Source organism: Takifugu flavidus, chromosome 5 (assembly GCF_003711565.1).
Source record: "Takifugu flavidus isolate HTHZ2018 chromosome 5, ASM371156v2, whole genome shotgun sequence".
Taxonomy (NCBI): domain Eukaryota; kingdom Metazoa; phylum Chordata; class Actinopteri; order Tetraodontiformes; family Tetraodontidae; genus Takifugu; species Takifugu flavidus.
This window is the reverse complement of record NC_079524.1, coordinates 12,072,067-12,096,493: the sequence shown is the minus strand read 5'-3', so window position 1 is coordinate 12,096,493 and position 24,427 is coordinate 12,072,067. Positions and strand designations below refer to the sequence as shown.

Here is a 24,427-nt window from a genome sequence, read left to right as displayed (position 1 = left end):
GCCTTTTCATGGCCCTGTACGAATAATTTAGCGTGGGAGGCCCGAGATCACTGGAGATTATGACTATGAAAGGGGAGAAGGACGCGTTATTAATGCCCCATCATCGCGGAGAGATGTGCTTGAGAGATTCCCAGTACTCACTGTAAGACACCACAGTGGGAAACCAGGACGCCGTTTTTTCTCTATATCATAGAATGTTAGGACTAATAAATAATTTACTTGTTTAGAGAAATAAAGAGTTGCAATATCTCAAAATTGGAAGTCAGGAAACATTCCAACCCAACTCAAAACTCTGAGGAACACCCCCCTAACTCTCCACACCAGTGGGGGCGCTGCCCTGTGCAGGGTTGTTTGGACATACCGTAATCAACATGCAGACAGACAGGCAGTGCAGGGCTCCAAACCAGCCCTGATCACTGACCATCCCCGCTTCAGTCCTCCTGAGACGCGGGACACCACATGCCTCTGCAAGAGCTCATTAATACGGCCGGTTACCACAGCAACAAGACGGGTAACTGTGTCTTGAGAAGTGAGTGCCACATGGAACCAGGAAAACCAGTTCTAACAAAACACAGGTGCCCCGTTATGGATGCAGGAGATAGTGCTCCAAACATAACCAGGGTGAGCTCAAGAGAACTGAAACCTAAATAAAGACTTCAGACAATTTGATTTGAACCAGTTTAAAATGATTTGTACATCACTGATTTGGATTTTTGAGTCCATATGTATTTTAAATATGGGGTGGGTTTTAGTTTACTCAGTGAAACTCAGTGACGTGGACTCAGACAGACGGCATTAGTGAACCCTGCTGAGACCCTCAGGTGTGGATTTGCACCATAGGAATATTTTTGAGGTCAAGAAAATGTGATTTTTATCATTAGAGAAAATAATTACCAGAATTTACAGCTTTTAGCCCATGCTAATGTGTCCCGGCTGAAACTAGATGGATACCAAACTGCATTATTTGTGTTTAGTTGGTTCCAGGGTTTTCCAACTTCAGGAGAGTTTCTGCTGTTTCTACACACTGAGGAGGAAAGACCCCCCACCAGGCCAGAGTGAGTCCAGCTTGGCCTGGCTGCAGGCCACAAGGGGAGGTTGGGGGTCCCATTCCTGAATAAATTTTAGTTCTCCTCTAAAGACCCAGGTGTCCAAACCCACTGGTGACCTCTGACCCCATCTGAACAAGTTATTGAAGCCACTGCTGAAGCCTCCTAAAGCTGACCATCAAGAAGGGGCTGGGAAAATGGCCCGATGGAGGGAAAGGGTGGCTCAACGGGGTCACAGCTAAGAAACGCAGGGGTTTAGGAGGGTGAGGGGTGTTCACGGTGTGTGTGGAAAGGGGGTGTCATGGAGTGAAGAAGTTTCCTTTGAGCAGCCCCCTCCTCCTCCTCCTCATGTCCACAAGTGTGTCCCTGCAGCTATTGTGACTCTGAGCTACAGCAGGACAGAAGGCCTCAAACAAACCGGCTCTAAACAATGTTTGGCCCCTTTTGTTTCTTCCCTGCCTTTCTTCTGCAGCCCTCCATCGCAATCTACTGGCCTCCTTTGTATTGATTTCCCTCATTCAGTGGCTCGTCAGCCTCTTTCCGCTGTTTTATATGCTCTTTTCTGGCTTTTTTGTGTCCCCGCTACCTCCCCCGCTGTACTCTCCTCTGGCATTCTCTGTAGTGTGAGAATGCAGCGCGCCTCTTGACTGGATGCAGCCCATTAAAGACGCCTAATTGATGAAGAGTGTAATTAGTGTGACAATCGTAAGGGGAAATCAATATGTTTTGAGCTAAAAGAACCAGAATGCTGGGCACAAGAGAAGAGAGAGCAGCATGTGAGGAGAACCTTAGGTTCTAGCGACAGCAGCAGATGGAGGCTCACTTTCTCCTTTTAGGCCCAGACGAGAAGAAAGTGGCCTTCAGGGACAGTTGATGTTTACAGTGCTCACACTCACAGCAGAATACAACAGTTGAAGAAATCATGACCCAGTTCTGTTGTAGTGGGTTTAAAAAACAGCAAAATTTTCTTTCTAGCAAGCAAAACAGGGACTGGAACAAACTTCAAATAAACAGATCATTTAAGGCCGAATCAGCTTAAAATCAGGCCTAAATAATTTTTGTCACACCATGTTTGCACATACAAATCGCTCACATCCAGATAAATCTGTATTAGTGACAAATCAGATTTGTTGGATCCCTTAAAGTGCATCAGACACAATGGTTTCTTGATTCTGCTTATTTAACAAGATAGGGATGCATTATCTTTATTACCTTCGATCACAGAAAATAAATACAGTCAGAATGAAAGTTCTCTTCATGCATCTCAGCCTGAGAAGCTTCAGCTCTGAGCAGCAGAATCTGCAGCTAGGGAAGCCGAACATTTCTTCTCTTTCCTGCTCGATGCTGCGTTTCTGCCCCCTGCTGGTGATGAGGGGGACTCCTTTTGGGAGTCCAGCAAAAAGAGTTCAGAGAGGAGCAGGTCCACGCTCTGGACCAGAACAGAGTCCAGGACTTTCTTCTCTTCGGATGCAAAGCGACCCAAAACGTGACGTTCCACTGAGGTTTTCCCGGCCGGCCGTCCAATCCCAACCCGGAGTCTTGGCATTACCTGCTGATTCAAATTAGCGTCATCTTCCCTCCATGTTTTTTCCAAACACATTTTAGTTTATTTGCTGATTATTTCACTGCTTAAATCATTTAGATGTTCCTCAGAATAGTTTTTCCTGTAATCTTATTTATAAATGAATGTGCTACAGCTTTTTCACTCACATCAGTCTGGAGACAGTCGATACAAGAGCGAACTCCATTATGTCCTCTGCAAACAATAATGTTTGGCAATCTTTTATACAATCATTTATTTCACCTCAATTTGTCACAAATACTTCATATTTCATCTAAAGTTGTAAATCAATAGATTAACTAAGGCAACAAAACTGTGGTATGAAATAAAGTTGGGATGATTAAAACCTGAAAAAACAACCTGGCGCTTCCTCCACGTTTAATAGAGATTTTCCCCAGAGGTTTGTCCAGCTCGTCATGTACCAGCACAATATCTTCTGGCTTGATTTGGTATTTGGCCGCTAGAAAAACAAAGTTACTTTCATCAACTGCAGTATAACAGAAGTTCAAAAAGTATAAAAAGCCCCAATAATGTGCAACCGGTCAGGCAAGAATGTGGATGGTGACCTCACCGGCTTTGGCCACTGACACCCCGTTGATGTTCATCAGGAGCCTAGGACGGAGCAGCACCACACCCGTGTGTACTTCAGACACAATGACCTCACCAGACACGTGCTTGTCACCACGCCAACGATCTGCCACACCGAGACGAGCGGCGAACGCGCTGAGGACTGCCATGCCAACGCTGTGCCTGGTACCCTCCATCCTTGGGTTACCCAGTCCCACCACCTCTCACACCACCACAAGCACATTTACAAGATGTAACAACAGGGGACAGCAATGTAGATGGAGTATTCCGTAAATTCTACAAGTGACAAGTGAGAATGACATCAGCCCTGCCCAGTACGGATGGTACTGATGTACTGGTGAGAGCGGCTCTGTTACAGGAATGGTGTGGAACACAGTAGTTTACCAATAATGTCACATAGAAAAGCTATATTTGAAGCAGTACATTATACAAATTCACTTGTTATTTAAACTTGTGCGTAGTTTTATCATTCAGGTTTATTTAAATGCAAACTTACCAGTTTCCGGCGGCCTTGTGTGTTTATTTCCGCTTCAGAGCCCATCGCTGGCGTAAACACCTTACTCAGCAAAACTCGGTTTATTACCCGTGTTAAAAGTCTTCGCATCTCGACAAACAGTTTCTTACAAAATACTGATAAGAATTGACGCAACGTAGGTAATTTATTCAATCGGGTCATGAAGTAATCCGATTCTACTGGTGTTAAATTTGAAATAATTTTACATGGATTCAGAGAAGCAGCTGTGTTTGACGGGCATTGTGTCACTAGAGCAATTTTGTCTACCAGTTATGTTGTACTAAACCTATTTCACCTGTCTTTATTCACAAACTGATATAAATTAAACTGTTGATATTAAATATACTGCAACTGTGAGTATTAACTAACAATTCAATCGGATCTATGAAAGGGTAACTTCAGCGAGGCTGATTTGCTCCCTTATCACTTTCAATAAAATAAATGAGGTACAGACTAAAAAGCACAAGGGTGCAAACACACATCCCGCTAAAATAATTAGATCAAAGGAAAATCAAGTTAATTTTGAACTCACACGAGCTACTACTTTTGTTGTCACGACAGTGAAAGTGCGAAGAAGTCACTTCCTGCTTTGTGGGGCCACAACGACCCCCAACGGTGCGGATGTGCAACGGCAAGCTGCAATATTTTCACCCAATTTTTAGATTTCATATATTTGCTTTCGACAGAACCATCAAATAAATTTTAATAATTCAGAACATAATAGGCTTATTTTGACCCTTTATTTACGAAGTGACGTTGACTTGGAACGCAGGAGTCACTAATAAATAGTAATTGTTTGCAAAATATTACTTTCAGGTCTTAGAATCTTTCAGAGAAAAAAATACAAACATGGGAATTTTGTATAAAACTCAATTTTCTCTGAAAGATTAATTATGAACTTGATAAATTAAAATGACACAATACAATTAGAGGCTTAGATTTAGATTTTATTTGGAGATATTAATTATAATTTCTCAGCTGTTGGACAGGGAGCAGCATCAGTCACTGGCTGACATCGCTCCACCACAGCGTTGACCTCGCCAACGTTCACGCCATCGTAGGTGCCGGTGACATACGTCCAGTGGGTGTCTCCATTATGGTTGGTCCTGCTCAGCCTCGCGGTGAATGGAAGGTCTGCAGTCATCTTTCTTCCCTCCATCCTCACAGCACAGGAATGGTTGGGTGGGACCTTAAGTTCCACAGAGACAGAGTGGCTAAGTGACTCCACCATCTTGGTCCCCTCTGAGAAGGTGACCGTGTGCTCCTTGCTGAAGTCCACCGTCCCTGGGCCGAGGATGGGCACTTTGGCTGTCATGGTGGAAACGGAGCCGTTGCGCGTCTCTCTGCCAATGTCCCAGGTTTTCTCCACTGTGCTGATCTTCTCCAGCGTGACAGTCTTCTCCACAGAACTGCACTCCAGGTTGGTGACTTTGGCGAGTTTCAGGGCCTCTGGAGGATGATGGAACAGCTTCATCTGGTCAATGGCGTACTCTACATGGGATATGTGCTGGCTGTAGGAGTCCCTGTTGATTGCCAGGACTTGATATTTTTTGTACCAGTACTCATCGCCCTCCCAGGGAAGGAAGAAGGCCTCGTGTCGAGTGACCACTTTGCCAAGGCCATACTTGTTCTTGCCCACATAGATGTCCACATTGGCGCAGGTTTTGATAGCATAACTGGGCACTGACCCATATGAATCTTCCACCCACATCAGGAACTCAAAGTGGTCCACATTGACCAGCATCTCAAACTTGGAGGATGCGTACTCTTTGTCTGCATATGGGTACCTGCAGAAGTTCCCTTTGCTGGGAGTGTAGAAACCAGCCTCACAGTTGACTTTGCAAACGTAGTCGGTTCGCTCAGTGTAGCCATTGAAGATGGCCACGGCGCCATTCGGGAGGGACCCATTCCATGTGACCCACTTGAGGTTAGTGTGTTCACTGAACATCGGCGAGGAGTGTACGCTCGCATCAGTTTCTGGAGTCTGGCCATCTATGGGAGGTTTGCTGACCTCCCTGGATGGGACCACATCTTTCAGACTGGGGTTGAGTCGTGGCTCTACACAATGAGACAGAGAGGAGACAGGAAAGCCTTCTATAAAACACAGCTCTAATGCTTTAGAGCATAAATAAAAAAGACAATAAAAAATAAACATATAGATAAATAAATAACTTGTAAGCATGTAAAACTCAAACGTCAACACTGGCTGTCCAGCTGGAACACGTCCTCATCTATATCAGCTCTATATTTAGGCATTTGTAGTACAATAATGAAACTCACTGGGTTTTTCTTGGACCTGCTGCAGCTGGTAGAGGACTGACGGGTCAGCCTGCAGTGCTGGTTTGAAGAGCTGCAGCGCCACTAAGGTGACAGCGATGCGCCACATTGTCTGAGTGAGAGAGAGAGAACGAGAGAGAGAGAGAGATGAACATGCATGAAGAGTGCAGCAGAGTGTACCAGCAAATACAAATAAAATAACGACTTGATAGTGCTGAGTCGCCAATAAAAAACAGCACCTGTTCAATGAACAAGGATCAACCTATGAGCTCCACTTTACAACAAAAGGAACAACAGAGAAACCTGTAGCTACCAGAGAAATTAAATAAATATTATATAAAAACATTTGGCCTTGTATGCAACGATTAACGGAGTAATTAATTAATACGTGTGGGTAACTCTGTATGTAATGTTTAATGATGATTATATTTAATGTCAGACCCTCAGAAAACAAAGTTTTTACCTCAACAGGTTCCTCCGGCTGTGACGCCGTCTGCACAGGAGGGCTGAGCTTTAAAACCTCCCTCCTGAATTATTGCCTGCAATAAACAGGAAAGGAAACTGTGGCTCGGCTGTTGACGCAAAGCTCCAGTCCATGAATTCATGACAAAAAGAAAATCCCATACGTGAATCAATACAATAAAACGATTTTTATTCCAGTTATATTAATTATTTTTAGAAGTGGATAGTATGACCACATCATCCTAATTCCTGTGAGCCAATCACCTGAACCCTGACCCTGGATTATGTCACAGCCTGGCAGTAATATGGAAATGTGTTTAACACAGCAAAAATGGGGGATGGATGGATGATGGATGAATGGATGATGGATGGATGGATGGATGGATGATGGATGGACGGATGGATGGACAGATAACATTCATTCAATTCTGTTTGACTGTCCTTTAATTATCTGAATTATTTTGATTGGATTGTTTGTCGCTTTTCTAAACATCAGGAGAAACAGGTCAGGTCAGACTCTCTAAAATCTATTACTTCTAATTTGGTTAAGTTGCGGGGAGACCTTCAGTTAGACGGTTAGGTAAGAGTTCCCACTGCCTTTGTCCTTGACATGAAGATGTCCTCCTGCTGCTGGATGAGTGTAGGACGTCCACCCAGATACCGATAAGACTCTTTATTGACCCCACTTATTGACACCGTTGGACGTGCTTCATAAGTGAATTTGTTTGGATTCAGCGTCCTGTATCTGCAGGCTGATAGAGGACCGCATGATGTCCAAAGTGCCATACTGCTCTTTCTCCACAGATGACAAGATACTGCAGATAAGATCGGCCTGGAACATAGCGATTAGATCTCCTGTAATAGTGGCTGATTGATTTGGAAGGTCTTAGTTGTGTAATATTGCTGGCTGCTGAGATTAAACCAAAGAAGAAGACACACAGAGCTGTCATTGAGATTCGCTGATGTCATGGCCATCTGTGTGTGTGCGTCCTTGAGGCAGACTGACCCTTATTATCAATTTATTTATTTTATATTGAATGAGGACTCTGTGAACGCGGATGAGTAAAGGTCATTTATGCTGGAACTGTGCTGTCACTGCCTGCAGCTGCTTCTGCCTTCAGACTGTGAACAAATTCACAGTCTGAAGGCAGTTAGTGGCCTTTGTTATTTTATTCCTCTAAACGCAGCAAGGGTGACAAAAAGCAATTCATCCTGATTTACAGCCTGATTATTTGCTCTGACTGTAAAATTTGCTGAATGTGTGAAGGGAGGCAGACAAAAGGTCCTTGTTGTGAATCCATCCATCTTCTGTCAGACATTTACACATGAACGGAAATAAGAAAACAAGACTAAATATCCCTTTAAATATTGACTCATTCCCAGTTACACAGATCAGGATCATTGTGTCTTCTCAGGGTCCCTGCTCTGTTTCACAAGTACTTGAGGGGCGTCGCTCAGACCTCCAGGGGTCACGTGCTGCCCCCCCCACCTGGGCTAGTGGATTAAGACCGTTTGTTAGCATCATTGACATAGATGCATAAAACGTCTCCTGAACCGATTGAGAGATTAAATGAGTGTCGACTAAATTCAAAATCATCCAGACCAGAACATTTGAATTGAAACTCATTCGACTGGGTCCACTGGGAGAAGTGTCAGCAGAAATTCTGAGTGCCCTCCAGTTTCAGGTTCACATTGTTGACAGATATGGACTCACAGGAACTGTTTGGGTCTATATTTACTTAAAGGGGAAATATTAATAGCACTACTAGAGAAATCTCATCTAAATTATGGTCCATTTTCTTCTATTTTCCTGGATTTATTCATTCAGGCATATATTTGGTGTCATTTGGTGCATTTATTTGTATTTTATGTCACACTGAAATAGGAGCGTAAGCTCTTTAGAGCCGTTATATGTTTGTGTATATTTTTATCCTGTACATCATGTGTTTGCTTTTGGCCACTGGCCGACAAGACAAAGTTTCCACACACCACATTTGCGTTAATCTTTTATTTGGCACAGATTTGCTCAGGTTCAGGTTTGTCGTTAATCAGGGGCAAGGCTTGGCATCGACCACTGCTTCGCAGCGGTCCACAACAGCCCGGACTTCCCCGATCTGGACGCCGTCATATGTGCCAGTGACGGTGGTCCACTGGGTCTCTCCATTGCGGTAGGTGCGACTGAGGCGAGCTGTGTAGGGGATGTCTGCCTTCATCTTGCGTCCTTCCATTCGGACCTTGCAGGTGTGGTTTGGGGGGACAGTGAGCTCCACGGACACGGAGTGGCTGAGTGACTCCACCATGGTGGTTCCTCTGGAGAACTGGAGGGTCTTCTCGGCACTCATCTCAATGCCGCCTGAGCCGAGGAGCGGGATCTTCGCTGTGATGCTTCCGGTGATGCCCAACATGGTGGTTCGGCCGATGTTCCAGGTGGTCTCCACCTCTGTGGTCTTTGTGATGGTAACCGTCTTCACCACAGCCTGGCACTCGTTGTTGGTGATGCCAGAGATGCGCATGGTCTCTGGGGGATACTGGAAGATGGCGGCCTCATCGATGGCGTACTTGACATCACTGATGTGCTGCGTGTAGGCATCCCTGTTGATGGAGAGAACCTGGTATTTCTTGTACCAGTACTCATCACCTTCCCAGGGGAGGAAGAAGGCTTCAAACTGAGGAACGACCTTCCCCAGGCCGTACTTGTTCTTCCCAACGTAGATGCCAACACCTGCACAGGTCCTGACTGAATGCTGTGGCACCGAACCATAGGAACCTTCCTTCCATTCCAAGAACTCAAAGTTGTCTTTGTTGGCCAGGATCTGGAACTCGGGGGCGTAGTACTCACGGTCACCATAGGGGTAGCGGCAGTACGGGCCCAATTTTGGGTTGTAGAAACCGGCCTCGCACTTGTACTTGCAGACATAGTCGGTGCGTTCAGTGTAGCTGTTGTAGATGGACACGGCTCCGTTGGGCAGAGTGCCGTTCCAGGTCAGCCACTCCAGGTTTACATTATCGCCGAAAATGTTGGAGGAAATCAGGTCCTGCTGCTGACTCAGTTCGATGGGAGTCAGTGGAGCCGAGACCACGGCGTTACCCAGTGTAGGCACCACGTCCTCCCGCTCAGGGTTCAGGATGGAGACTGCCCCCAAGGGAAAAATTAGGTTAAATCACAACAAATGTTACAAGAAAACACAAAGAAATCCACAAAGATTCAAGAGTTGGCCTGTTGGATAGAGTTTAAATCCTTTTGTACCTTTTCGGTACTGTGAGCTCTTCTTCACAATGTCCTGCAGACTGGCTGAGGACAGAGCCAGGAGGGCCAGCAGCGTCAACGCCGTCAGCTTCATCTGGGGGCAGAAACTGTGTTCAAGACTTCTGCATCGACATGCAACTCTCAAGAAAAAAAGGCTTTAATCAATATTACTGCAGTTTAATAATAGTCGGATTAAATCGATTGTCCGTGTCTGATTGATTGAAGAACAACACTCACCGTTACAGTCGCTCCCAGCTGAGTCTGCAGCCTCCCTCCTCATGGCTTATATACACGGGTTTATGGCAGAACCATAAAGTTGAGTTGACAGTGCATTTTCTGTCAGAAACAGAGGCTGGTGCAGGAGCTGACGGACAGAATTCCTGCTTCAACTTCCCCACAAAAATTAGGATACATGTCAGACTGGGTCCATGTGTACTGTTAAACTCCTAAACTCTTCACTCCTTTCATAGTTATATATTATTTTGGACGTGTTGTTCCAGCACTGGTGAGCTGATGAGCTGATGAAGAATTCCATCCTGACTGGAAAACAAAGGTAACATTCTGACTAAAAATGTTCAGTCGGGCTTTATGAGACGGAATTAGGGAAAATGATAGTGAAAACAAATCACACATGATGAAAACATATCTGAACATCGATGTGGATAATAGCACCTTTAGAAAAAGAGGGGAGATAAATATAGATAAGATTAAAGATTATTAATGAGTAACCATTTAGGCTATCAGCCATTTGTCCTTTTGACTCAGATATCAATGACCTTCGGTGCATCATGCCATTGCTGCAACACTTCAATCAAGCTGCTGACAGACCTAAAATTGAGGAGTCAATCGAGATGTCTAAAAGCAAAAGTGAGCTGAATATAGAAAGTAATGATTATCTGGAGCTCACAGATGGATCTCAGGCTGCATCGTGAGTGGGTTAATTTAAAAGAACAGCTTTATAAGGACGGGTTGTTTTCGGTGTATTAAAAACATTTGGACGATCAAAGTTCTTCCAGGATGATCGAGGACTTAATCTGGAAGTATTTACTGACACCTTCTGGGCATTTAAGACATTACACTGACATAGACGTTTAACCCTTACATTCATAGTGGCCACTACAGGAGAAATCACTGCTACGTCATGTCTGACGGGCTTTAATTCAAATTATTTTTATTATTTTCTTTTATTCTTTTTATTCTTCATAACATCAGTGTAAAAACCCAAATGATTTTATTTGTGGCGATAATTACCCCTGACTGCCATCAAATGTCATACATTTTATTATATATATATATATAAAAAAAACTTTAAATCAGCCATCAAAAGTTGTTCCTCAACTTTATTAGTAAGTTGAACTTTTTTTGAACTTATGATCTGCTCAGATTGCGGTTCACATATAAAACCAACAGAGGGCGGCAATGGACTATAGAAATTAAGTCGTGTCATGTAAATTTTTAAATCTTTTTTGTCCGATTAAGAGAGACAAAATGTCCGTGTGGGACAGAAATGCTATTATAAAAAGCCTGGCTTACATACTATCTTTGTAATAATATCTTTTAGTTTCACTGTCCAGTAATTTTAGAAACAGTAACTAAAAAAAGAGAGAAAATGGTATTGATTAATTTAAATAATAATCAGAGCTATGAGAGACACATACAAGGATGCAGGGCTGTCCTGTCCAGCAGTTTTACTGCATCTCTTCCTGGCTTTTAACCAGATATAAATAAAACATAGACTCCATCTTTACCTTCTCTTTCCATTTATCTATCTATATCTGTGTCTCGTTGTCCGGCACACATATGCACTCAGTTACGCTGCTTCTCTAAACCTGAGTGATGTGGAGCTGCTCACACTGCTGCTTCCAGGACAAATTAAATACAATGGTGCTGTTATCTATTGGTGCTGTCGGTCATTAATTGCTTTGAGGTACATTAATAATTTATTTTAAAGTGAGTCTAATGGTGTGAAAACATAAAATAGGTCCGATCTATCAGCTCGGGTGTGGCTGTTGTTGATGAAAGTAGATGATCCAACATTATTTGTGCTGGAGAGCTGCTGTGGAGATGGTGGAAGGTCATACAGGCACTAGCACGTGGTTTTGGCCAGGCTGGACTTGGGTGTGCCCTCAAAGGCCCCTGTCAGAGCACGCTGTTCTGACTGGGCTGAATGGACGGCGGTGCTCAGGGTGATGACGATCAGGCTGAAAGCTCGTTAAAAGCCAGCTGAGTTAGCAGGCTGTGACTGTTTTAATGGCACACTGACATTAACGCTTCGCCTGAAGCCACTTTTCTAGGAGGTAACTCATTTTCTGTCACTGACACGCATGAGGACAAATGGGTGGACGCCATCATCTTCTGTGAATTCATAAACAATCAAATATCCCATAGATCCTTATAAACCTTTCACAATTAAACAGTTTTATTAACATAAAACCCTTTTTACTGTGAAGCGAGATATTACTGTCATTATGGCGTCTATCACGTGGCATCAGTTGTGTCCGGAAAAGCTGGAGGTTGGAGGGGGGGGGGGGCTCATCCTCGGTGACTAAACTCAGGGTTTAAGGCACAAACATCGTCTTGCACGCGTCTGAGTCTTGGCCTCTCTGTTGATAGTCACGCAGGGTTTGTGTCTGCTGACATATAGAAGCTAATTCATCACCAGTATGTCTTTAAGCAGCACCATCTCCTTATAATATTTACATTACCTGTGCTGCGGGGCCAAATGTGTGTTGCTGACCCACCCGGGTGAGAGGCAGCACACAGCGAGTGCTCATTGTCATAGGAGCAGAGCTGCTCGCCATGAAAAATGCATCAGCTTTTTCTTTGAGCACATTTTGCATTTCAGAGGCTCATCTTACCTGGCATCTCAAGGCAGCATGATGCCATTTGCTCCCCCGGGTGTGATAACTATAACCGGAGGACCATAAGTGCTTTCTGCATCATCATTTTAAGTCCCCCACAGGTGTTAAACAGATGCTCCTTTCCATTCTGGAGATCAGGTGTAGACGTAGATTCTAATTATGCTTCCTGCTGCCAACACTAAAGCCCAAACTGCCCCACATGACTACATCCTCCTCTAAATCTGTTCTATCCAGACCCTGTCAGGCCCGCCCCTGTCTTCCGTGACTCGGTTTGTGAAATAATGAATGCTAACCTGCTGTCCCCTCCAGGCCCAATCTGCCCACTCCCTCTCCGTGTGCCCTATGATTCATCTGCTCCCCTCACCCTGATGTTTATGTCATGGCTATGCTAATATTCTGAACAGTATGCTAATAGCAGGGATGAATATTCATCAACATACAGGACCACATTCAGAATGACAGTTGGGAGCTTGGACTCAGTGTCATTGGAGGAACTTTCCTCCATCCAAACTTCCGTCCATGACTCACCAGGAGACTCATCACCAAGATCAGTGTTGCGCTGGAATGTGTCCAGTTAAAAGAGGCGGGGTTTCCATTGTGAGTCAGGCAGATTGGTGCTACGGCAAACAAAAGAATCAGCTACTAATCAACTGTTGGGTATTGATAGTTTTACCTACTGACGCACAGCTCAGGACACACAAGGACAAGGCAAATAATCTCAATTCCAAGATGATACCAAATGGCTCCTGGTAAAAAGAACAAAACAAATCCTTGTTTACCAGCAGGTTTGCTTCATTTTACATGAAAGAAGATTTATCCTTTGGAAAAGTTTCTGATTTCTATTAAGGATCAAATGTAAATGAGTCGTTCACATAAGACAGAATGTGGTCCACATTTAAACTTAGATGAGACGGTGGTAACGTGAACATCTAGAATTGTGTGAGTGCTGAAGCTGTTTCCTCGACCTTCATTTTTAATGCAGCCCCCATCGTTCTGCATGAACACTTGCTTCTTTCCCACCTGGAGCTCATTTGCATAACTTAATAGTTCGACCTCACTTGTCTCCAGGAGAGTTTTTAACCTTCGTGCTTTCCTGGACTTTTCCAACACTGTCATACTTCGTGCCGTTCCACATCCCAGAGGCTGGGATCCAAGCACAGCCAGTTGGGGGCTCGTGGACACGGTCACCACAGCAACTGTCAGGACGTTTGTGTTCCAAACCACCCCTTTGCTTCAATGTAGCAATTAACATAAATCAGGTTTAGGTTGAACACATTTTCCGAGTCCAGAGATCTGAGCTGTATGAGCTCTGCTGGTTTATGAGGGCACACTGAAGGTCGTGTGCTCTTATCCAATAAAAGCCTCTGCAGAAAGAGATGTTCTCCATGCACTTCAGTGGAGATGGGCTGCAATAGTTTCTGAAAAAGCCATTTTTCCTTTCTATAAAAGGGGTCAGAGCACTAAAGAGGACACAACCCATCAAATAGAGATCTTTGTGTTTCATTATTAATAATGCTGTTGGCACTAAAGGAGCAGAGCAGGTGTCTTGGATGTGATATGTTCAATGAATACGTTGAAGTCCGCTGGCTTCAGAGGCACAGAAAAACTACTGGAGGTCGATCAATCTATGACGAGCAACTTTTAACCTGGTATATCATGCTGCAGAGATTGTCTCTGTGACATTCTTCTGGTACATTCTTGAAAGACAGAGGGAGCCCCAGTTAAGACCAGAGCGTTGTTCCGTTTGGTTGCATTTTGCACAGTTCAGTGATTTATGGAGAGGCTCCCTAATTTAAAGAAAAAAGAAAAAGTTTCTCATATAATTTTGAATTCCAGTTGTTTACTCTTTGAAAAATACATGTAGAAGCACTTAATCTGCTCCCTAATGTTAGAATTTACTTTGGATTCTCATGCACCAAGGAATTTTAAAAGTTGGGCTTTTTCTTTGTTGCATCCTCGGTAAGAAGTCTGCAGCCAAGTGGTGTTTAAAATTAGCAACTAGCAACTATCTGGCCAGCATGAGGCATCTCACCCCACTGTTTGACCATTGTTAGCATCGGGAGCTAATATCTAGCAAATGAAATAGTCAATTCTGTGTTTCCCTTCTTTCATTTATGACTCATTCAGCAGTTAAAACAGGTGAAATCTCATCTAATGTTTAAAGTTATGCCACATATATAATAATATTTTAGGCCTCATAAGAACAGAGCACAAGGAAGATGTGAGTCTCCAGGGTGAACAGAGCTGGAGCAAAACACATAAAAATGTGACTTTGGAAGATGGGCCCCTTTTAAATGGGATGGTAGGGGCGTGGCACGAGAGGGGGCATGAAGGGGACAGGAGGGGCTGATTACGGGATCAGTTGGAGCTGAAGGCAAACAAAGCTCTGTAACACCTGATGATCCAGAACTAATTGGTAGGATTCTTTTAAAATAAAAAATCTTGATCAACAAGTGGAGTCAGTTAGAAATTTCTTATTCTCAGCGTTTGTACAACAAGAAGAGATGATGGCGGCTATGCCACACACATATTTAATAGTCTAGCCAATTATTAAAGAGCTCAAATGGATGAAAGAGGTGCTCTTGGAAAAGCTTTAAACCCTGACTTGTCAGCTTTATGTCTGCAAAGCTAACACCCTGAGGGGAGGTAATTGATCTCCTAAAATTGCATTACAAACCTCAACCACTGGGAGCAAATCTTGGGACAGAAGCCCGTGTTTGACAACCGTAACAACACAGATTCTTTCCTCTGTTTTGTCTGGAGACGAGAGCCTGTTTGCGCAGCGTCCCCGATCAGACGGCTGTATGAACAGTTCCAGACTGTGTTCAAGGCCGCCCAGACCGGCCAGTGACGCAGGGTTACGGTGCAAAGTGACACGCTGACATCACAAGCCGTAACGTGAGGAGACCTCTATATATTTGACAAACATTTGGGTTTGGTGGGAAAGCTACGGAGGGCTAATTCAGCATATCTTTTTCACTTTGCCCCATTCATAGGAGCCCATGACAACACCGAGGAGCCTCACTCCAGATGAGGCTTTTTTTTCCCACAGAGAACCTGAATTCTGATGAAATGATAACAGAGCTGCTGGGTGCTACAGGCTCCCGCAGACAAATGGAGGCTCCTCTTACACTGGAATCCCTAGACTAAATAATAGAAGAAACAGGAGACACTTGGAAGCTGACAGGCCAGTTCGCAGAGGAAGTCGGTTCTAATTTCGCGCAGCTGGAGGAGGAGACGCCCAGAAAGCAGTGAGAAAAGTTCAGACACCATCTGAGGGCATCGGCAGATACAACCTTCATTTGCTCATTTTGGTACCATCGGGGGTCAGAAGTAGAGGAGATTTTCCATCGTGTAGTGAAACTGTTGTGGAAATGTACCAATTGGTGGAACTGTAGTTACTAACAGCTAAATGATAAGGTTCAAGCAAAGCAGGAAATTTATCACCATCTTCATTGATTTCTGCACAACCGGTTCTAACCGGTGACAGGAAAAACACAGCGGGGTCGCTGTTTATGTCTGCACTGAAGGAGCTTTTCCCTGAAAATATTCTGGCTAAAGGGGACCACTTTAGCAGCAGGGGTTATCTGCCTCTTAAAAAGACTGTGTAGAGTCCTGACAGGCGCAGTGCGCTCCAAACCTAAAAGGTCTCTGGACCATAAATTAACAATTTATGGAGCCATTTTGCAAAACAAGTACTCTTGCTTTGCATTTAGCAGTGTTTTTATTAGTATTTATTATTCTCGGCATAAAAAGAAGCCTGTCTTGATGAAAATCTGAAGATTGCATTACATTTAGGAGTATATTTCAGCAAGAATGGCTTAGCATTAGCATATCAGACAAAAGAGCCACGGTGTCTGCTAAACATGTGTAAATATGTCACTTTTAAGTAAGAAAGCAGAAAGCGTTGAAGACTGTCGTCGTGGTGACGCTGGGGTTTGTGTAGGAATCCAGAGGGAGACGTAAACATGCAGTTTGGATGATGTTGTGACTGAGAGAATGAGAGCTCAGATCAGTCGCAGCCTGCTGAACATGACAGGAGCGACACGTGTCACAGCCAGCATCCCGCCGGTCATGACAGGCCTGTGAACCCAACTGGAAGGAACCATCCATGTTCCCTCCTGCTGGGTGGAACTCTACAGGCCAAGAAAATGATCTGTACGACAAATACATCTCTGGTTTGATCGATGGCCCTCAGATTTCCCTCCCTTCATTTCAAGACTAAATGATCTAACATTTACTTGTTTTTAACTAAGTTAGGGACATTTTATGGGGTTCTATGCAGTTCTCTGTTGATTGCTGCAGGTGGAACTCATCCTCTGGTTATTCTATCAACAGATCCTCTGACAGCTGAATTTAATTCAGAATAATCCTATTAACAAAACCTCTATCTGATCTGGGCTCTAAATCTGAGACCTGTTCCTGCCCATTGCAGGTTTAACCACCTGATCCTCCACGACCCTGCAGTTCTTTGCCTGACATGCTGTGTGACCTTCCCATGTGCACCCCCTGTAAACCCCTCTATCGTCCTCATTTGGGATCGATGCTGACTGGGTGACTCACGTCGAGACCCACTTTGTGTTATCGAGCGTTATTATGGAGCGGCAGAGCGCTACCAGACAGAGCCGATGGTCGTAGATTTGCTCTCTAAGCAAAGTGTTCAGACGAAGCGTTAATGTAATGATGTGATGATGTTCTGTAGAAGCTGTTGATGAGCAAAGGATGAAGTCAGAAGCTGCTTTGCAGTTAGATGAAAACATCCAATGATGAAGACGAGACGTCCTCCATTGCCGGAAACCCCACCTGGGTATTTTTGCATGTATTTTAGTCCTTCGTTAATGAGGGGGGAGCTCATTAGTTAGCTCATTACTCTTTGAGCTGGGAAGATTTGTTAGGGAATCGTACAGAATTGGTGATGATGATATATTGGAAGAGGAAGACGGCTGATTGATTTCTGGACCGTCTCCTTAACCTCAGCTCATTAACACCATTCAATATTCACAGATTTTCTCAGAGTAGTTTCTCAGCTCATCTTAACATCTATTGGTTATTTAACATGTAAACTGCAGATGGCATTAGGAGAGAAGCTGTGACCACCCTCTCTGTGCACATGTGTCCTCCCTGCTGGACAGCCCTGAAACAATTCCTCATCCCTCCTTCCTCAACTCATTTCAAACACGCAATATTCGCAATCTCAGGTGAGTGCCTGAACAAAGATTTAGGTTTGACCAAAACTGAGGAGGAAGTCTGTGTCCTCATCATTGTTGCAGCAGCAACAAAGAGCAACAGACCCTTTGGATCAGATAAAGACACTTCATATCGCTTGATTGCGTAAAGGTGTTCGATCATGAACTCAGATTTTTGGTTTCCTGTGGAAGCAGCAGGAAGTGCAGGACGACTGCTGCTGGAGATATGGGGGGAAATAACCTCCAGCATCATTAATATTACACACTCTTGTCTGTACAATATGGTGGAATCTCAGCCTGCTTCATCCTTTAAATAATTCACACAATAAGATCTTTTCTTTCACTGCCTCCACCAGGCTCTCCTTTCCCTGATGCAAGCGCTGCAAAGAGAGAGAAGAGGCCAACAGAGCAGTGCTTAACTACACAGACGTCTCTTTCATCCACGTCTGTAAATGTGTATGTTTAATCTAACAACACTCAAAAAATCCTTTGGTACAGAACAAACTCCAGGTGATATGGATGAATGACTAACAGCTCAGCTTGATTTAATCTGTTTAAAGAACTTTAAACTGAATGTTTTTTGTTCAGCCCCATGAAGGAAAAAAAAATGGAGTCTTGATGACAAATTAAAATGCAAAGAAAGAATAACAAGGAGCAAGAATGAGGAAAACTATAAAAACATAAATGATTTGACTTTTTCCATTAAATCTTGGACTTTATGTGTATCTTGATGCTGACATTTAGGGATTCTTGCACAGCAATTAATCAATAACTTATTTATCTTTAGTGCTATAGTAAGAATACAAGGATTTGTGAACCCTCAACTTTAAAATGTTACCTGAACTTTAGTTTTATTTCAGTTGAGTCACATCACATCTCCAGAAAAATGTGATTGAAGGCATAAAAACTATGAAAATATGTAAAAAATATGTACCAGACTGTCATTTTTCATTAATTAACTAAAAGAAGTGAATCTGTTGAATTGATGAAGGATAAAAGCCGTGTCAGGTGAATTCTTTTCTCTTTTTTGCCTCGCGTGCTGCCATGACGCGCGGCCACATCCAGTGAAGTCATCCAAATGCACGCGCTGCTTCACAGACGCGCGCGGAGAAACCGGAACGATGGAGCGCACACGCGTCCTCCAATTAATTACCTAAAGGAGCAGCTCGTTGGATCACATCTGCTCCCTTTATCGACTGAGCACCTGGATTTCAAATATAACAACATTTGGGATTTTTGTTGATTTGGAGAACTAGAAGAGCTACACGCTGGTCTGGAAGAGAGAAGTAGAACACCTGGAGGACGCAGAGGAGCAATTTATCCAAATCCGTGTAGAATTAACGTGAACAGATTCGCTCCTTCCCCTGTAAAGATCGACGCTTTTCTCTTTTTTGGGGCCGTCAGCCCGTCTGGATGTAATCACTATTTTGTTTTTCTCCAGTGACAGATTTGGTCACACCTCTCCGAACTGAAACCGCTCTCCAAATCCGAAGAGCCTCCACCTCTGCCCTCAAACCGCGGCGCGCCTCGATCCGGAGGTGCCGCCAAGGAGTGATCCAGCATCTAATGTGATGGGTAAGATGATCCGGTACCGGGTGACCGAAGACCAGTGAAAAGATTTTGGACCAGCGAAACATTTTTAAAGTTTATTTACGTTTAATTTGGTTACGATTTCTACATGAAACAGTCGGTGTATTTTTGACTACTGTCATAAGTAAATGATGCATACATAAAACAGCAGTTTAGATTTAGGATGAAAAATCGCAATTAAAGCTGCAGGTGTGTAATTAACTCGATGAAAAGTGGAACAAACTGATGGTTTTCGACGTTGAGTTGATGCGTAAATTTGCGCACAGAAACCGCCTCGACGCGCAGCCTCGGAGCAAACAGGCACTTTAATCGTTGATTTGTCCCCCCACTAAAATAACCGTCACACTCTAAATATTTACCGATTTCACAAATTAAAGCTAAAAAAAAATACTACTGACGACGCCGCCGTTTTAAGGTCGATACTGGTTTAACAGTGGAGTAGACCTCACCCCTTTATGGATGTTTTGGATAAAAACAAAAATAGAGACTCCCGTCGTTAACAGCAGCGGCCAAGATTGTGTAAAAACATTGATCTGTGTTGGGCAGGAGACTCACTAACAGAAAAGTTTATATTGCAAATTAGCACGTTTAAAATCTATGCTGTTATTATTCAATGAGCAGGAGTTATTTAAATTTCTTTCAATTACGCTGTAGTTTCCAACACACTGGGGTCCAAGTAAACACGCCTTATGAATGGAGGGATCTTGACCTCTGAATGTGAAGCCCTTCCCAGTCACTTTCCTGTGGGTTTTTTGTGTCTATTCCAGCAGCAGCAAATGATAAAAGAAACTGTTCTGGTCTCTGTCACCTGATGTGATGGGGTGCAGCCATCCTCGACTCCTTCAGGAAAGATGCTAACTGTGCTCTTATACATGCTAGTCACCACACCTTCTATCTCAGTCACATGTCACTCAAACATGTCTGCTTGATACACAGTGGGAAGATGGACTGCAGCTTCTAACTTTACACTTTATCCTCCTCTGGCAGCTACTGGTGGCACTGGTGCACACCCGAACACAACGGATGCCAGTGTATTCAGAAGGCTACAGAGGAACTGTTTGAATTCCCTCAACCCTTGCCTTCACTGTTGAATGTGTTGGTCATTTCATTGAATTCTGGTTGCAGCAGCATCTGGGCAGCATTAAAAACACATACTGTACAGTATAAGATAGTATTGCTTTGTATTAAACATGAAGCAAAATGAATAATGGAATATTTAGTCTCTTTCTCTTTTGATAAAATAATGGATTATTATTTTAATTAATATTTATTATTATTTAAGAGCTCGTTTCTGGTCTCATTCTTCCAGGCCACTAGTACTTTTCTTCCTCTCCACTCCCCAAACTTGTAAATAAATTGACATCTGAGGTCAGAAATTCTGAAACTGATCTAATTTATTAAAGCAAAATGATATTTTCATCCTCAACAGCCCTGGAGGCTACAGCTCGGCAGGTTGGAGAGTGGATTTGGGAGAACTCAGGCGTCAGCTGAAACATGCATATGGCTAATGGACTTCAGGTAGCTAAACAGAGACCTGAGTATATTGTCAGTGGGTAAAGTAATAATGAGATGTGTTTATAGTGTTTGTGACCTTCTGTTGCACTATACATTCTTCAGTGTATACAGACCACCGATATGAAACACGTATTGTTTTTTTGGGCCTCATAATTAAGGAGGAGGTGAAGCTGTGTGCAACATGGAGACATACTGTAACAAAGAGAATGGCGTCATCTGCATAGAGCGATAAACTCTTATTGATTCAACAAACTCAAGAGATGAAACGTGATGGAATGGTGACATTTTGCCATAATCAGATGTTGTGTCACCTCTGTAACTGTTGGTGGCGCTCTTCCTGCTCCTCTTCCTGCAGGCTGTTGATGGAGAAGATTTCGAATGTCAGCCGGGACAGTGGTCATTGCAGGGGGAATTCTGGCTACAGTCATTTTACTGACCATCGTCGCTGTACTGTGTTTATGTAGGTTGCAGGTATGAACTGTCTTCCTGTCAAGCTGACTTTCAGCCATTTTGGTTTGCATTTAAAGTTTTGTGTTTAGCCTAAAGTTATGAAGTTTCTGTACATCACCAAAAGCCAAACAAGCCAAACTCTGATATTAATTTTCCCTCACTGTCACCAAATTCCAGTATTACTGCTGTAAGAGGGAGGAGTCTGAAAAGGGGGAAGAGGAGGAACCAGAGTTTGCCACCATGTCGCCGACCCGCCCCCTGGCTCTGTCAGCTCCCCCTACGCCGCCGACACCAGATCACTATAGTGATGAACCAGAGACCTACCCTCCCACCTTCCTCACCGAGGCCAACGGGCCGGCCAGCTTCTCCCCAACGCCGCCACCACGCAGGTGCCAGCGCTCGCACGCCTTCTGCCCATCCTGCGCTCGCTGCTCGCTGCCCTTTTACCTGCAGCACCCGGAGCGCCTGTGCAATGGTGGCCGCCGGATCAGCTACAGAACTGTTCACCAGGAGGACCTGGAACTGCCCGTGGACTTGGCGAGCTTGTACCACAAGCTTAATCTCATCCGCTCTGGCGGCACGAGGGGGGTGGTGAACAACAGCATCAGCACGGATGTGTAAGGGCGCCGAGTGTGGAGCAGGCAGACACGCTGAAATATCACAATCATTCCGGCTGCAGCCATACTGCAGCACTGAAGGCTGTAGAAGCTGGAGGCTGAAGGTCAGCATCTGCACAGCCGTTTTCTGTAAACACCCAGAAATGACTTTATTAATTCTGGATTAAAAAATGATCATTTTGTGATGATTATTGGACAACTAGTTAGTCAACTAATAATAATATCCTGTGTGTGTTTTAGATCATATCATTTCATGGTTTGTTAGTAGGTTAAATGTTGCACAGATTATGTTTGTTTAAATGCACTTAAAAGGGACAACTGCTGATTATTGTTCAGTAAATCTGTGATAGACCTCTAATAAGTCCAGTAAAAATATTTCCTTCATCCCTTTTGTTCTGTTTCTAAAGCTGCCCATCAGCTTCTGCTGGGCCCAAAGAAGATGCCATTGTGTTGGATTCGTAAACTCATTATTTACAGTAACATAGACTTTAAAAAGATCCAGAAATCTGCCAATAATTAGTACTGTTTACCAATTATTCAGGTGTCTATCAACAGTTTTAAACACTTTTATGGAATCATAGCTGCAATGCCACATGTGGCCACTGGGGCATTAGAATAATATCTGAATTTTTAGCCAGAAAGTTTGTACATATTATATGTCTTACAAATATAACTCAAACTGTTGTGGACCAATTTGGGAGGCATTTGGCTTGTGTTTTTTGATGTGACTAAAAAACTTTTAATGGCGTTACCATGGGTCTTTTTATTGGATTGGTTGAAGATATTTTCTAAACCTTTCACCACCTCACTAGTTTTGGAGGACACAAAACTTATGTTGGACTCTGTTCAAGCTGACCCAATCTCTGCATTCACAGAACCGAATTACCCACCTTTTACCACTGGACAGTGAGCATTTCCTGTACTATCCCTAATGGAAAACTTCCTGAAATGTGTTTTCTCATGCAACAACTCTACCTTTAGTTATTCACATTTATTTCCTCCACACACAGGAGCCAAATACTGTCAACAAATTATTGTCTAGTAAGCTGAATGGCTGTACAGGTGACTTTAAAGGTCTAAAAGAGTCTGAAGTACATAAAAGAATGCCTTTCAACCTTTATGATTTAGCTAAGAAAACTAAACTAAAACAGACGCACACTGTACAGTCATGCTTGATTGGTTGATTTTTAAATTTTGACACAAGAAAAGCAGTTTGAAATCAGAAACTTTGTTTAATCCCATTGAAAAACCCAAGAGTGTGTTAGGAATTTGTATGTTAATATGTGTTATTGAGAACATTTGACTTCAGCCAAATTAAGTTACATTTTCTGTTGCATTTAAGGATTAAAGAATAAAGAACCCTAAACCAATAGCTCTTTAAAATAACAGATTTATCTTTGTTAGAAAAATTAATTTTGAAAAAAAAGTGTGGCTCAGGCAGTTAAGATGTTTGCAGGTATTTAAACTGTGATGCAGAAAATAAATCTCATTTAAAAGGGCTTTTCTGAGGAGTTCAATGAACCAACGACTGTGATTATTGTTCTGAGCTCCTGTAAAAATACTGTTGCTGGTGTTTTAAAGCAGAAGATTATTGTTCCAACTATCCCAAAACCAATCAAGTTAAAATTTATCTGTGAATTTAAAAAAAGTCATATTTTCAGATTTAAAAATTATGTTGTGTATTCGAGTCATTAAATTAGATAGTTTAGTGTTTCCTGAAGGAGATATATGAGCAAATGTACGTGATGCTTACATGATCAATCCTATGATACTGTGAAACCAGTTTAATGTTGCTACAATTTATGTACTAATCTGCTGCTAAATGGAAATAAACTAAAGTTCTGATGACTGTTTTATCCATTATATTGTGGCAATTTTGGAAGTTATGAACTCCTTCACTAATCATTTCAGGCCATAAACTGAGTGGGAATCCAAAAAATGCAAGATAAAAATGTCTGGAAAGGGAAAATTAACGGTAATTTAACGTTTTTGTCTCCTTTTTACCAGTAGGGGGAGACAATCGCCAAGCAACATCTGCTCTCGTTGAATTTAACCAGCAATTTTACAGGTTTTAACAAAAGACCCATTTCTGGAACAAATTACGATCTCCCTTCAACTGTTCAACCAACAAACTGACAAAAGCCTCATTTTGTTACATCAAACACCTCACAACGTTATTAAATCAAACATCAGCTTGCATAAGTGTTGGCCAAATCTGGTTAAATGAAAGTAAATTGATTGCCAAACATCCAGTATGCCCTGGTATTTTTGGTCAGAAAATAAGGTTTATCATCCACATAATGGGCTATTTAGTTGCCTTCTAATGTGTTTTATTTTAGACAGTGGGAAGAAACCAGATCAACCAGAGAAAATGCACACAGATGTGCAAACTCCACAAAGACCTGAGCTGGGATCAAACCCCAATCCTTCGCTAACCACTGCATCACCATGCCAACCTGAGGTTCTGTGCTGACAAAACATTACTGAACAAAATCATGGAGTGAGCATTAATG

The 24,427-nt window shown here is 43.1% G+C and overlaps 4 protein-coding genes across 7 annotated transcripts; 1 reads left to right on the top strand and 3 right to left on the bottom strand.

The window, feature by feature from the left end:
* Nucleotides 1-1,977: 1,977 nt before the first annotated feature.
* Nucleotides 1,978-4,296, bottom strand: ptrh1 (peptidyl-tRNA hydrolase 1 homolog). Of its 2 annotated transcripts, none has more exons than XM_057033645.1 (5): nucleotides 3,692-4,296; nucleotides 3,179-3,395; nucleotides 2,968-3,067; nucleotides 2,757-2,802; nucleotides 1,978-2,598 (listed from the first exon to the last, which is right to left on the bottom strand). In XM_057033645.1, the coding sequence occupies exons 1-5, from the start codon at nucleotides 3,869-3,871 to the stop codon at nucleotides 2,326-2,328; spliced, it is 816 nt and encodes a 271-aa protein (XP_056889625.1). In that variant the 5' UTR covers nucleotides 3,872-4,296; the 3' UTR covers nucleotides 1,978-2,325. The 2 variants fall into 2 exon arrangements, with proteins under 2 accessions (XP_056889625.1, XP_056889626.1); XM_057033646.1 differs by having other exon boundaries at nucleotides 1,978-2,595; nucleotides 3,692-4,295.
* Nucleotides 4,297-4,635: 339 nt separating this feature from the next.
* Nucleotides 4,636-6,680, bottom strand: LOC130526196 (natterin-3-like). The gene is made up of 3 exons (XM_057033644.1): nucleotides 6,450-6,680; nucleotides 5,990-6,098; nucleotides 4,636-5,767 (listed from the first exon to the last, which is right to left on the bottom strand). Exons 2-3 carry the CDS (start codon nucleotides 6,093-6,095, stop codon nucleotides 4,674-4,676), a joined length of 1,200 nt encoding a protein of 399 aa, XP_056889624.1. The 5' UTR covers nucleotides 6,096-6,098; nucleotides 6,450-6,680; the 3' UTR covers nucleotides 4,636-4,673.
* A 1,761-nt stretch (nucleotides 6,681-8,441) lies between these two features.
* On the bottom strand, nucleotides 8,442-10,083 carry LOC130525820 (natterin-3-like). The gene is made up of 3 exons (XM_057033023.1): nucleotides 9,933-10,083; nucleotides 9,696-9,789; nucleotides 8,442-9,581 (listed from the first exon to the last, which is right to left on the bottom strand). The coding sequence occupies exons 2-3, from the start codon at nucleotides 9,787-9,789 to the stop codon at nucleotides 8,497-8,499; spliced, it is 1,179 nt and encodes a 392-aa protein (XP_056889003.1). The 5' UTR covers nucleotides 9,933-10,083; the 3' UTR covers nucleotides 8,442-8,496.
* An 8,742-nt stretch (nucleotides 10,084-18,825) lies between these two features.
* Nucleotides 18,826-23,777, top strand: LOC130526009 (protein FAM163B). 3 transcript variants are annotated; one of them, XM_057033342.1, is made up of 4 exons: nucleotides 18,826-19,108; nucleotides 19,184-19,317; nucleotides 21,203-21,318; nucleotides 21,475-23,777. In XM_057033342.1, exons 3-4 carry the CDS (start codon nucleotides 21,226-21,228, stop codon nucleotides 21,916-21,918), a joined length of 537 nt encoding a protein of 178 aa, XP_056889322.1. In that variant the 5' UTR covers nucleotides 18,826-19,108; nucleotides 19,184-19,317; nucleotides 21,203-21,225; the 3' UTR covers nucleotides 21,919-23,777. The 3 variants fall into 3 exon arrangements, with proteins under 3 accessions (XP_056889322.1, XP_056889323.1, XP_056889321.1); XM_057033343.1 differs by adding an exon at nucleotides 20,762-20,850 and having other exon boundaries at nucleotides 18,826-19,317; XM_057033341.1 differs by having other exon boundaries at nucleotides 18,826-19,317.
* The last annotated feature ends 650 nt before the right edge of the window (nucleotides 23,778-24,427 follow it).

Bases quoted from the DNA above. Each gene is read 5' to 3' on its own strand.
- ptrh1 (XM_057033645.1), bottom strand. From the start codon at position 3,871: ATGACCCGATTGAATAAATTACCTACGTTGCGTCAATTCTTATCAGTA. The intron at 2,803-2,967 runs GTTGTTTTTTCA...TATTGTTTGCAG, and splicing joins AAACGTGGAGGAAGCGCCAG to AGGACATAATGGAGTTCGCT. The intron at 2,599-2,756 runs GTGAGTGAAAAA...AATTTGAATCAG, and splicing joins TCGACTGTCTCCAGACTGAT to CAGGTAATGCCAAGACTCCG.
- LOC130525820 (XM_057033023.1), bottom strand. From the start codon at position 9,789: ATGAAGCTGACGGCGTTGACGCTGCTGGCCCTCCTGGCTCTGTCCTCA. The intron at 9,582-9,695 runs GTACAAAAGGAT...CCTTGGGGGCAG, and splicing joins GAGCTCACAGTACCGAAAAG to TCTCCATCCTGAACCCTGAG.
- LOC130526009 (XM_057033342.1), top strand. From the start codon at position 21,226: ATGTCAGCCGGGACAGTGGTCATTGCAGGGGGAATTCTGGCTACAGTC. The intron at 21,319-21,474 runs GTATGAACTGTC...ACCAAATTCCAG, and splicing joins TGTGTTTATGTAGGTTGCAG to TATTACTGCTGTAAGAGGGA.
- LOC130526196 (XM_057033644.1), bottom strand. From the start codon at position 6,095: ATGTGGCGCATCGCTGTCACCTTAGTGGCGCTGCAGCTCTTCAAACCA. The intron at 5,768-5,989 runs GTGAGTTTCATT...CTCATTGTGTAG, and splicing joins GCAGGTCCAAGAAAAACCCA to AGCCACGACTCAACCCCAGT.